The 12388-nt window shown below is 47.7% G+C and overlaps 1 protein-coding gene across 8 annotated transcripts in view; it reads right to left on the reverse strand.

The window, feature by feature from the left end:
- The window catches only part of LOC121019912 (serine/threonine-protein phosphatase 4 regulatory subunit 1-like), an 83257-nt gene extending 70919 nt beyond the window's left edge, over window positions 1–12338 (reverse strand). For 4 of the 8 annotated variants that reach the window (XR_005785817.1, XR_005785816.1, XM_040459721.1 and 1 more), the window contains exons 1-2: window positions 12294–12338; window positions 12098–12142 (exon numbers count right to left, since the gene is read on the reverse strand). Coding sequence is in view for 4 of the 8 variants with exons in the window: in XM_040459721.1 (XP_040315655.1) it covers window positions 12098–12142; window positions 12294–12300 (52 nt within the window). In the remaining 4 variants the exon portion in view is untranslated. Of the gene's footprint in view, window positions 1–5875; window positions 5986–6278; window positions 6723–12097; window positions 12143–12293 lie in introns of those variants that run through there. The other 4 variants (XM_040459719.1, XM_040459720.1, XM_040459723.1 and 1 more) reach the window with 4 other exon arrangements.
- Between the last annotated feature and the right edge of the window lie 50 nt (window positions 12339–12388).

A 12388-nucleotide genomic window follows, 5' to 3' on the forward strand; every position in this document is an offset into this window, starting at 1 on the left:
CCTTCACTGTCCCCTCCTCCAGCCACGTGGCTCCCAGCTACTTCCCAAACACTCCAGGCCCTGCTCTGGCTAAGGGCCATTGCACTGCAGGGTGGTTCCCTCTGCCTGGAACTCTCGGCCGGAGATGTCCTTTCTGATAACCTCCTTCTCTCTCTTTTTTTTTTTTTTAACACTTTTTTTTAATGTTTATTTATTTATTTTTGAGAGACAGACACAGAGCTAGCAAGAGTAGGGGAGGGGCAGAGAGAGAGGGAGAGAGAGAGAATCCCTAGGAGGCTCCGCCTTCTCAGTGCAGAGCCCACGTGGGGCTTGAACTCACCAACTGTGAGTTCACCACCTGAGCCAAGATCAAGAGTCAGACGTTTAAGCAACTGAGGCACCCAGGCGCCCCTTCTTTTTCTCTTCAAAATCTGCCCCTTTGTCCACTCAGTGAGGTCCTCCCTGACCTTTATTTTGAAATTGCAAGCCTCCCACCTATTCCCCACCTTACCATGATCTACCAACCTATTTTTCCAGAGAAATCATCACCTTATAACACACAAAATGTTTACGTCCTAGGTCTACTGTTTATCAGCTGGTCCACTCCTCTCCCCACACCCCTGGAAAATCTTTGATTCACTGATATGCCTGGTACACAGCAGGCACTCAGTCAAAGTTGCTGAATGAGGGGCCCCGGGGTGGCCCCGTCAGTTGAGTGTCTGACTTCGGCTCAGGTCGTGATCTCACAGCTCGTGAGTTCGAGCCCCGCATCGGGCTCTGTGCTGACGGCTCGGAGCCTGGAGCCTGCTTCGGATTCTGTGTCTCCCTCTCTCTGTCCCTCCCCCCGCTCGCACCCTGTCTCTGTCTCTCTCAAAAATAAATAAATATTAAAAAAAAATTTTGTTAAGTTGCTGAATGAATGAATGAATGAATGAACCAATGGTAAAGATCTGCCAAGCCAGCTTGCTGTGCCTCCTGACAGGTCCGTAGCTCATAAAATGACTCCTGCTCTCACAAAGAATTTTCTAGAGCTTACATCTCTAGCCCTGCTAAGAGGGCTTATTGTCTGGTGAACTGTTCACAGGAACCCAAGAGCTGAAGTCTAAGTGGTGATATCCTGAATAGTCAATGACTCTCGGACCCAGCAAGTCTAGGCCACCCACAAACACCAGGAATCTCAAGCTTTCAAGTTAGAAATATGAGGTACAGGGGCGCCTGGGGGGGGGGGGGGTGCAGTCAGTCAGTTAAGTGTCCTACTCTCGGTTTCGGCTCAGGTCATGATCTCACTGTTGTGAGTGAGTTCGAGCCGTCCACAGGGCTCCATGCTGACAGTGTGGAACCTGCTTGGGATTCCCTGTCTCCCTCCCTCTCTGCCCCACCCCTGCTCACTCTCCGGGTTTCTGCCACGCACCAAGTCTACCTGCAAGTTCATCACTGACCCTCTACCAAAAACGACTGATAATTTAAAGCTAACAAAGACCACTAGGGGAAGGGCTTGGAATGATTGTAGTTTGATACGTGGGGTGGGCTGTATGAAATGCTCAGCACCCTGACCGCCCCGCACACCCATGTGCCACCGTGCTTCCCTGAACTGTATGGCCAACATCCCAGCAGCCATCCGGTCAGCGGCTGTGGCTGCTACCTGTCCTCCGCAGGGACGGTCCCGGTTTTAAAACCCAGCTAACTAGCTAAAAGATATGCGGCTCACCTCCACCATCCAACCCAAACCAGAGTGGTTCTGAAGCAGTAGCCCTGAGCCCACACAACCCGAGACGAGATGGGCTTCTCTTCGATGAGGTTCCGATCAATTTGCAAAGAATAACGTAATCCCTAATCCTTTAACCGGATGCTAGGTAGCGACATCGAAGAAAGAAAAAAAAAAAAATCTCTTCCTTGATTTAAAGTTCCACCAGAAAAAACAGATTTCTGGAACCTACAACTCTGAGGAAAAAAGGATTCATCCTCTTTTATGCTAACGTAAGGGTCATCTACCAAAAATAATGAACACAGCCAGTATATTCATCATTGAAAACAGTCTGGGGCATGGAGTAAATGAGATGAGCACGCTCTAGTGGAAACACAATGGATCCTTGAACACTTGCCCGTGTGTCAACGTTCTTCACAAGACGCCGATCTGTCTTGAGAAAGGCTAAGCACAAATGAACGTTGTAAGTATAACGTTAGGTGAACGTGCTTTTACAGGTTCAGAGCACAGAACGCACAATCGAGTAGAAAGAAAGAAAAGAAAAGTCACTGGCCATCTTGCACTAGGAAGAAGATGAAACGATCTAGTACCAAAACCGAAAGCATGTTAATAGCGAACCCACCTCAAACATGTTTTCCTGCCCCCACGGCGGTTAGCTTCAGGTGACAACGGTAAACCGTAATTCAATATTCAACTGGGTACTGGTGATTCAGAGATGAGACAGACACGGTCCCGGGGCCCGAAAAGCTCCCAAGGGAACAAAGAGCATCGCACCCATCATAACCCACTCGGGTGGCAAGAGCCATAGGATACCGATGGAAACAAGCCAGGAGAGAGGCCAGCTCGGCCTGGAAGCGGAAGGTGAGGTGGCAGATGCTTCCCTACGACAGGGTGCCATTCGAGCTGGGCCTTGAAGGGCAAGTAGGAATTCACCATAAGGGAAGAGAGAGAGGATCTGGGAAAAGGAACATTCCAGATGAAGGGAAGAGCGTAACAGAGGGAAGTACGCTGAGTGCCTGCTGCCTTTGACCAGTTTGGGGAAGCCAGAGATGTCACAGGAAGCCACCAGGCCCTGACTGAACAGACACGCTAGAATTGGGTTTAAGTGGAAAGGTGAGAAAAAATAAACATAATAAAACATACCCAATGAGATCCCTTTATTGGCCCAGACGTGAACAGAGGTAGAGACGGAGGCAGAACGTTACAGCATGTCTACCCTGGCAAGCATTTTCATTAAGAACCCGTTCCCCAGGCATTCCCAATATTTACGATTCCCCATTCAACATGCCATCCTGTCACTATAAGTCTATGTGAGCTATGCCACCCTGGGCCAGCCCAATGATCCATACAATCCAATATTCTGTCTCTGACACAGCACTAGGGGACATCGGTGGGGAGAACACGATAGATGTGGCCCACTCTGTCTATGTCCATCTCAGAATGTTAGAATATTGGCTGATGGTGAAGAAGGACCTTAGCCTTATTTGCAAAATTTGTACTTAAAAAAAAAAAAGAAGAATGCAGTAATGTAGAACTTACATAACTGATAATTTTATAGAGCGTCTCATTAGCCACTCTTCGATGAACAATTACTAAGTCTTTGTAAGGCCTTAAACAATTTTGGGAGGAACCACAGTAAACCATCCATTAATGTGTTATTTAAAGTGGTTTCATTCGTCAACGCCGATTCCTCTATTGGGACTATTTCTAATAGCTAGACTGGACAAACCTGGCCCATCTAAAAGCGAAAGAACACTCTTGATTCTTCACTGGCTTCTAGGGGGAAACTGACCCCCAAACACTGCAGGTCCTTGTTGACTTAACTAAATTTCAACAGCAAGTTGCACGAGCAAACTTTCTCTATATAAGTGCCATTCTCTAACAAGACCCACGCTGATTTATTAGCTCTTGTATGAGCAGATCTGACCAATGCATAATGTTTTATATTGCAAATCTTTGAGGGCTACTGATGGTTATTACTAGCGCTACGCAATGGGCTGGCCGAAAAGACCGACTTAATTCATGAGCAGCCGTCCTTTCCACACCATGCATACATGGAAATTCCCCTTTGATTTGTGGCTTTAATCACGGCTTCCAAAACCTGTCACTATTTATGACTCTGACTTTTACATTGACGGTTAACGGGAAACATTTACTCGGGCTACCTGATAGGAAAGAACTCTGCAGCTCAAAGCAGAGCATGTGCTCCATTCTGACATTACACATCTCCATTTTCCTGCGGACTCACCAGGTTGGGGATGGAGTTAGAGGAGGTGGGAGAGTGCCAGGCGTTACATAATATTACTGAATGGAAAGATATTACTTAAATATGCAGTGACTCCTCCAGTCAGATGTGAGGCAGATTCGAAAAGGAAAACAGGTTGTAAGACAAAACCCACAACCTTTGGGGTTTGTGTATGTGCGCGTGGGTCTCGACATTCCTACTGTTCAAAATATTTGAAATCGTCAAGCAATGCCGACCAACATAAAGTCACTTCTCTACTGACCACCTTGGCCAAGCTGCCAGGAAGGCCGCCCTCCTTCTTCTAGGAAAGAAGCACACTCTTCTATGGATGCACCAAGCTCTATTCTGGTCTCATACAATCCAACCCCCACAAGTCTTCCACTCTTTCTGCTCTGTCGTCTTTCGCTTTAGGGAGCGCCTGGCTGGCTCAGTCAGCAGAACATGGGACTCTTGATCTTGGGGTGGTGAATTCAAGCCCCAGGATGGGTGTAGAGATGACTTAAATAAATAAAAAGCTGTTTTAAAAAAGTCAGTATGTCATCTTTCCCTTTTCATGGACTCCTTCTCCTCAGTCCCTGGTTATACTCTCCCTTGCACCTTGATTCTAAAAATCAGTGCCTTTTAGAAAATCCAAGCATAACACTATATGGAAAAGTGTACAAATAGCAAGCGTTCCACTTGGAAGGATTTTCACAAACTGAACACACTGGGGTGACCAGCACTCGGCTCAACAATTTTACCAGCACCTCCAAAAGCCCCTCGGCCCCCTTCCACTTCCTCTCCTACCCCAAGGATGACCACTCTCCTGCTTTCAAACAGCCCGGATGCCATTAGCTTTGCTTGTTCTTGTAGTTCGTATAAATGCCATCGTGCGGTATGTACCCTTTTGTGTCTGGCTTCGATCACTCATTATTATGTTTGCGAAGTTCATCCACATTATTAGGTAGACTCCTAGATCATTCACTATTATAGCTACATAGTTTTCCTTGTATGAATGGAACCACAATTCATAATCCATGATGGATTGTATTCATGATGGATGTGTGGGTGGGTTCCCGTTTCTGACTATTGAGAATAGTGCTACTATTTGATGGGTGAAACAGATAAAGGAGATTAAGAGCACACTTATTGTGGGGCACCTGAGGGGCTCAGTCAATAAAGCATCTGACTTCGGCTCAGGTCATGATCTCACGGCTCGTGAGTTCGAGCCCCGCGTCGGGCTCTGTGCTGACAGCTCAGAGCCTGGAGCCTGCTTCGGATTCTGTGTCTCCCTCTCTCTGCCCCTCCCCCGCTCATGCTCGCTCTCTCTCTCTCTCTCTCTCTCTCTCAAAACTAAACATAAAAAAAATTTAGTAAGAGCACACTTATCATGATGAGCAGTGAGTAATGTATAGAATTGTTGATTGTTATAGTGCACAACTAACATAACACTATGTTAATTACACTTCCATAAAAAATTTAAAAATAAAAAATAAAAACAATAAATTATATATATATAATACATATGTAGCGTGAGAGAAAAAAATTATCAGTTCTAGAATTACTAAGAAAATTTATCCAGAGTAAATAATACAATGTCAGGTAACAGTACATAGGCAATAAATTATTATTACATGACTTTTTTTCCCCTAACCTATTCAATATATCTAAAGTGTTAATCTATGGATAAAGTTAACAAGGCTCTGAAACCACAAAGAGTGCTTAAGATTTAAGACAAAAGAAAGAATAGTGCTACTATGACCAAGTCTTTTTGAGAAGAATATGTTCACATCTTAAAGTAGAATTGTTGGGCCATTAAAATTATACATATATAATATATATCATATGATACACATATGATATATACTATATATATATATATTTTTTTTTTTTTTTTAAGGGTTTCAGAGTAGATATAAATAATGCAAATGTGTTCTGGGCTCTTCTATCCAAGAAAAGCAACTGACCTCAATCCTTCCAGCTGCTTCTCCTTCAAAGGGTCTGTTTTCCCCCTGCCGGGCTGTGAGCTCACAAGAACGGCGACCATTCCCAAAAGTGCCCAACTGCTAGCCAGTGCCTGGAATACAAGGGCTAGTCAATAAGCGACCACTCAGCTAGTGAACTAAACGTGACATTGCCTTAACTCCTCGTGCCTTCCCAACTGATTCCGGTCTGGCTTCTGCTCCTTGGCTGCCTTGGAAACGCTCGCACTGAGGTCACCGTAGACCCTCCGAACTACCAGAGCCCGTGGCTGCCCTTCAGTCCCCACCTCACCTGACCCTTCTGTGGCAAGTGGCAGAGATGATCGACCCAAACGGAACAACCCAAAGAAACCAAACCCTTGGCTTCAAGGGTCCCCTCGTTTCTTACCGCTGAGGTACTTGTTCTCCAGGGCTCCGCTACTGGAAGCCTCTGCTGCCCGGGGCTCCGTTCCTCGGCTCAGGCTTCCACCCACCAGTAATGACTCTCTTCAGTCCTAACTCTGCTCCGGAACCCTACAAGGGGGCTTTCCGGTGGCCTCCCAGACTGTGTCCCCGGGACCTCCTGTCCACGCCTCAAAAGTGTGTCAGGTGGAAAATACGAACTCCACCCTCGCATAATGCCTGGTGTACTTATTCAGCGTGAACTTCTGCAGGTCTGTTGTGCTGCCATTCAGCATGCTAGACCCTGGGGATCCAAGACGGGGAAGAGCGGCCCTGATGGACAAGAACGGACATCTGGCCATGCTGGGCTTAGATGCCACCACAGGGTTCAGGGAGGACGAGGAGAGGTGCCCAGCCCAGCCTGGGTGGAAGGAGGCAAAGGTGCTTTCACAGGGTCTGTCTCTGAGCTGACTCTCCCCTGTCAGAACTATCTATCGACCCCACTCGCTGCTCTCACACCCACCTCCGCCATCGAGACCCCATTGCCCTTGCCTGGATCCCTGGACCACAGCGCTTTTTCCAGGCCTGGCTTGTTTCTCCACAGTCTGTCCTTTACAATGTAACTCAGCTTTGGGCACTACTCTGACTAGAACTCTCCAGTGGCACCCCCTGGCCCCTTGAGCAAAAGGCAAACCCCTTATCCCGTGAGGGACCAAAGGTCACACGTGGGAGCGTCCCCCCTCCTCCAATTCCTGTGTCCAGTGCTCAGCGTGCTCCAGATGCACAAGTCCTGGCCAACAACAAGCCCGTCCAGCCTCCGAGCCTGCGCCCTTGCCGTCTGCCATGCCCGGACGCCTTCTCCAGCTCCGCGAGGAAACATCTCCGTCTTGTTATTCAAATCCTAGAGCACCTGTCAGAGCTCCTGACAAGCCTTCTCTGGCCACTCAAAGTAAAGCAGCAACTCCGTCGCTCCAACAGCCCTGCCTGGCACTTCTGATCACACTCACCTGTCACACGTCCTACACCACCACTCCCGAACTTAGCTCACTCATTTATGTTGGCTTTTTCAAGGCTATCTCTGCCGATGGACTGAAAGCTCCGTGAGAGCAGAAATGCTGTTTGACTTATTCTCCTCTGCGTTCATAAGGCCTAGTGTAGTGCCTGGGACTTAATAGGTCCTTAATAAATATTAGTCACGCACTAAAGCCAAAGCATGGCAGCTTTGTACAAATTCCGTAGCCCAGACTCCCTGGTCTGAATCCCACCTCTGCCAATCACTAGCTGTGTTGCCTGGGGCCAGTGACGTAGTCTTTTTGTGCCCCTTGGGAGCTTTGCTTGGTAACAAAATAAAGTTAAAAATACTCTGCCTGAGGGCACCTGGGTGGCTCAGGTCATGATCTCTAGTGGTCTGTGAGTTCAAGCCCCCTGTGCTGACAGCTCAGAGCCTGGAGCCTGCTTCGGATTCAGTGTCTCCCTCTCTCTCTGCCCCTCCCCCACTCACGCTCCGTTTCTCTGTCTCTTAAAAATAAACCAACGTTAGAAAAACACTTTCTAAAAAGAAGAACAAAACAAACAACAACAACAACAACAACAACAACAACAACAACAGCAACAACAAAAAAACCCCTCTCTTTTTAAACAGAGACAATTTCAGGGAATCTGTGATGTTCATCTGTTTGTCTCACAGGAAATGGAAAATACAGAGCAACAAAAGTAAAATGCGTTCTGATGATCAGAGGGGAAGCAAAGTTGATACTGAGTCCACCACTCTGACTCTTTTGTTCCTTGCCACCTCATCCTGCTGGGAGGAAAGAGGTACATGTTTTTATCCCCAGTACACCAACAGGAAAAATGAGATGCGAACCCTGAGCAGTATGTCAGGGGTTACTTAACAAAACAGAGGCTGTACTAGCAAAGAGGTCAGCTCTTCAAACCGAACCTGGTGGGAAAGACAGTCTGTTAAGGTTGCCTTAGCTAATACGCTCAGAGGCTCTGAAAGAATGAGATCAGAATGATTTGGCCCGTGGACCGAATCCAGCCCACTGGGTGTATGTGTAAATAAAGTTTTATTAGAAAACAGCCATGCCCATTCATTTAGGCATGTCTGTCTGTGAGTCCTTCCAGGTTACAACAGCAGACTTGACTGGATGCATCAGACCTTCCAGCCCACAAAGCCTAAAATATTTACTATCAGAGCCTGTATAGAACAAAAATTGCCCATCTCTGATTTAGAGAATAGTGCCATGTGTCCGGATTGTGTTCTATTTCACAAGTATCAGCATACTCAAGTTCCTGTTCCTGTTCAAACTAGTTCACTTAACAGGGAGGGTTTGGGGGGGGGGGGGGTTTAATTGACAATCTTTGATTCAAGTGTATCTTACAGTTCAGAGAAAGAGTTCAATGGTTTGGTTCTGGGCTCAAATTAATATAGCTTCTCCACTTCGGGGGCACACAGTTTGCCCGTGGTCCTTGAACAGAACATTTTTACAAACTTGGAACAAAGCAGGTGAAATGGAATGCTTTTTGCTCTGGAGGATGTCTCTTATTCAAGCTTAAACATACACTGCTCCTTCCAGCAATAAGATCCAAGTAGGCTGTCTATATTCCTCTGGCTTAATAATCCTATTTTCTACAAAAGTTCAGATATCATTTGTGGACACCTAGGTTTTCCATTCAATAGAAGCATGCCCTCTCCAACTTCTTTCATAGATAGATACCTCTTAAAAACTAAACCTCTGAAAACAAACAGTGTTCCCTAAATGCTAATACAGTCTATCAGTCTGTCTTTTGAAGCTAAAAATGCATCTTACTGTAACTTTGTAGTGCCTTCAGAACTGGGAATCCAGCTTTCCAACTCTTTGTGCAGATGTTTGGTCACAGATGAAACTTTCATTTTTTAAAGACTGTACTGCGGACATTTTCACACATATGCAAAAACAGAGAGAACAGTATAATAAGCCCGCCGTCCCCGGCAACCAGCCTCAACAAGTATCAATATTCTGCCCTTCTTCTCCCCCTTATCCTTCCTCCCAACTTCGTGCCTGTTTATTGTTTGCTGCGGTATCCGAAAGCAGACCTCCCGCATCAAATCATTTCGCCCATAAAAACTTGCTTGTTTCTGTTAGATAAGGTCTTTTCTCCTTTGAACGAAACTGTGATACGACTATCACATCTGACAGAACTCATCATAATCCTTACCATCAGCTACCACCCAGTCCAAGTTCAATTTTCCCCAACTGTCTCAATAATGTCTTGTTAAAGCTGGTTTGTTCAACTAAGAGCCCAAGTATGACCACATATCGAACTTGCTGATAGGTCACTTAGGTGTCTTTTCATCCACAATGGATTGCGCTCGGGGTGTTTTTTGGTTTGTTTTTTTTCCCACCTACCACCGACACGGGCTTACATTCTAATTGGCCAACAAACCTTACTGAGAGTAACACCTCTTCAGGCTGCACATGCTGTAAGCAAATTCATAGGCCCCTTAGGCACAAACTCACAAAGCTCCACTTTCCAGTGCAATCCTCCACCGGGACCAATATGCCAGGCCACCGCACACACTTTCTGCTCTCGAGAGAAGGAATTTAGCAAGCTAACTCTCTAAAATTAAATTTTTTCTGTGCTGCGATGGCCTGAAGACGCTGAATGATTTTTAAAAAACAAGGCATCCATTCATTAAGGCTTTCTTTTTTTTTTTTTAAGTTAGTCAAATTTAATCAAGAATCACCAAGTAAATCAGACAAGCCTTGCAATCCATTACTGTTCCAAGTCACAACTGTAATTAATTAATTAAACGCCTAGCTCATACAGGACATTGGGTTATAAAAAGGGTGACCTGTGTCCCTGCCCACAGCGACTGACCGCCTCAATGAAGCAGTTACCGCATCGCTTGGACAAAACACCCAAGGAAGACGACACAAAACCACTCAAACTGACAGCCGTGCCCCTACCATTAGGTTAAGAATATGTGAGGTTGATCTGGGCGGCAGGAAAAAAAAGGACAAGGGTCAAAAGGAACAGAGCGTGACTGCTGGTTCGATCACTTATGAGCTGTAGCAGACTGGATGAGTTAGTTACTTCACTTCTCGGATTCTGTTTTATCACTTGCAAAACTGGAACAATCTCCTCCACCTCCCAGAGTAGTAGCCATAAACACTGAATCAGAAAATCTTACACGAAAGCCCAGCACTAGTGATGATGAAAATAATAATAATGAATTCATGGACTATAAAAATTGTTACGTCAGACATTGAGCTAAAAGGAAAGAAGTGGCTCACAGGACCTCAGGGTCCTTGCTGTCTGTCAACCATGGTGTGATAATGCCTCCCAATACCAGCACAGTAAGGTATAAGGGTGAGACCCCGGGCGCTTGCGGGCGCGGGGAGGAGGGGGACAGGCCAGCCTCCCATGGCTTTTCAATCAATTGCATGGTAAAGTCAGCACCTCGCAGCTCCCACCCCTCAAACAGGAAGCCCCACCAGACTCCCAAACTTGCAATACACAAGGCATGGGTATATTCAGAGCCATAATGGTAGTTTCCTTCTCTGTTGGGGCAAGTCTTCAGCAGTCTGCTACAGAATATTTAAGGCGTCCTCTAGTATTAGGTCCAAATACCCAGTACTTGCTCAAACAAGGCCAAAGTAAAATCATAATTATTTTTTCCTTAGAGTCTTAGTTCCTTCTGGTACATATATACAAAAAAGACAAGGACGTGAGTCGCCAGAAAAGAGGTGCCTGCAGCCACCATGCTTTGAGAATCCCAACCAAACCAAGGGGAAAAGACACCTGGAGAACAGAGCTCCTGTCTGACAGTCCTGTGAGATCTCCTGCGCCTGAAGCCATCTCGGACCTTCTCACCTTCCCAGAGTTCAACGGAGAACACATGAAGCTTCTGTATCACCCAGTCAACCCACAGAACTGTTAGCGACAATAAAATGCTGTTGGTTTAAGTCATTAAGTTTTGGGGTGATTCGTCAGGTAAGGAAAACCGTCAGGACTCCTTTACCAGCCAAGCATCCCCGGGTTCCGTCGTTTTGTTTACAAGTCAGCTCTCCTCCTGGACTGTGAACCCCTGGGCGCTGCCCCTGTTTCTGGTTCTTCTTTGTAGGTCTAGGGAGCTGCACGTGGCCTGGCCCAGAACAAGTAGGTGCTCAAGAAATGTTTGTTGAACGGAAAGGAAATGCTTCATTTACCGCAAATGGGGATTTGCATTTACAGGACGACACCTCCCCCAGCCCTCAGTCCTTAAGGCGATTCCAAAGAGGAGAGCGCAGGAAGGGCCAAGTTTAGGAGACCCACCCCAGGAAGGAAGGCGCCAAAGGGGCTCGTTGGGAGAAGTGATGGAGCTGGGCTTGTGGCCAGTCCACGTGAGAAGTCCGTGCAAGTCTGTGGCCAGCCACACGGAGGGCGGGACCAACCAAACTCTGAAACTCCGCGGCACTGGGAAAAGTCCCAGCGAAAAAGTGGAGACCCTGGGTGGAAGGTGGCCGCGCCTCCTCTCGCCCCCAGTCACCAGGACTTGGGGCAAGCCCCCGCACCCTCCCCGGCCGCCGCGGGCGAGGAGGAGGAAGAGAAAGAAAGTGACCGGAAGTCAGAAGTTTCCCAACAACGACCAAAATCCTCCCTCAGGAGGGGAGGGCTCCCCATCCTCGCCCGGCTCCGCCCAGTGAGGAGGGACCGCCACCAGTGCATCCAGGAAGTTGGGGGTCCTGTTCTTCTGTCCCAACAGGGAGGGCCTGGCCTGTAGCTCTCCCGCGGCGTTCCGTGCACCCCGAATTCCGTGAGAGGTTCCCCGGGACGGGCGGGGGCGCCCCAACTGATACTTACAATCGTCTAAGTCATCGTGCAAGTCCACAAAGTACAGAGGGATCTCTGAAAACCAAGAAACACACTGGAGTTACACATAAGGAGGGGGACCGCGGCAGGCGGGCTCAGGGGCGGGCGGGGGTCCCCGGGCCTCCTGGAGTGGTCCGGCTTGGGGGGAGGGGGCCGCCCCTGCGCCCAGGGAGCCAACCCCACTCACCCGCCATCTTGGGATGGGCCAGGAGGCGGGGTCCGCGCGGGGTGGGGCGGGACCGGGGCGAGGGGCGGGGCCTAGGGCTCCGGGCCCCGCCCCCC

The sequence above is a fragment of the Herpailurus yagouaroundi genome, unplaced genomic scaffold (assembly GCF_014898765.1).
Source record: "Herpailurus yagouaroundi ecotype Mexico unplaced genomic scaffold, PumYag 246, whole genome shotgun sequence".
NCBI lineage: Eukaryota > Metazoa > Chordata > Mammalia > Carnivora > Felidae > Herpailurus > Herpailurus yagouaroundi.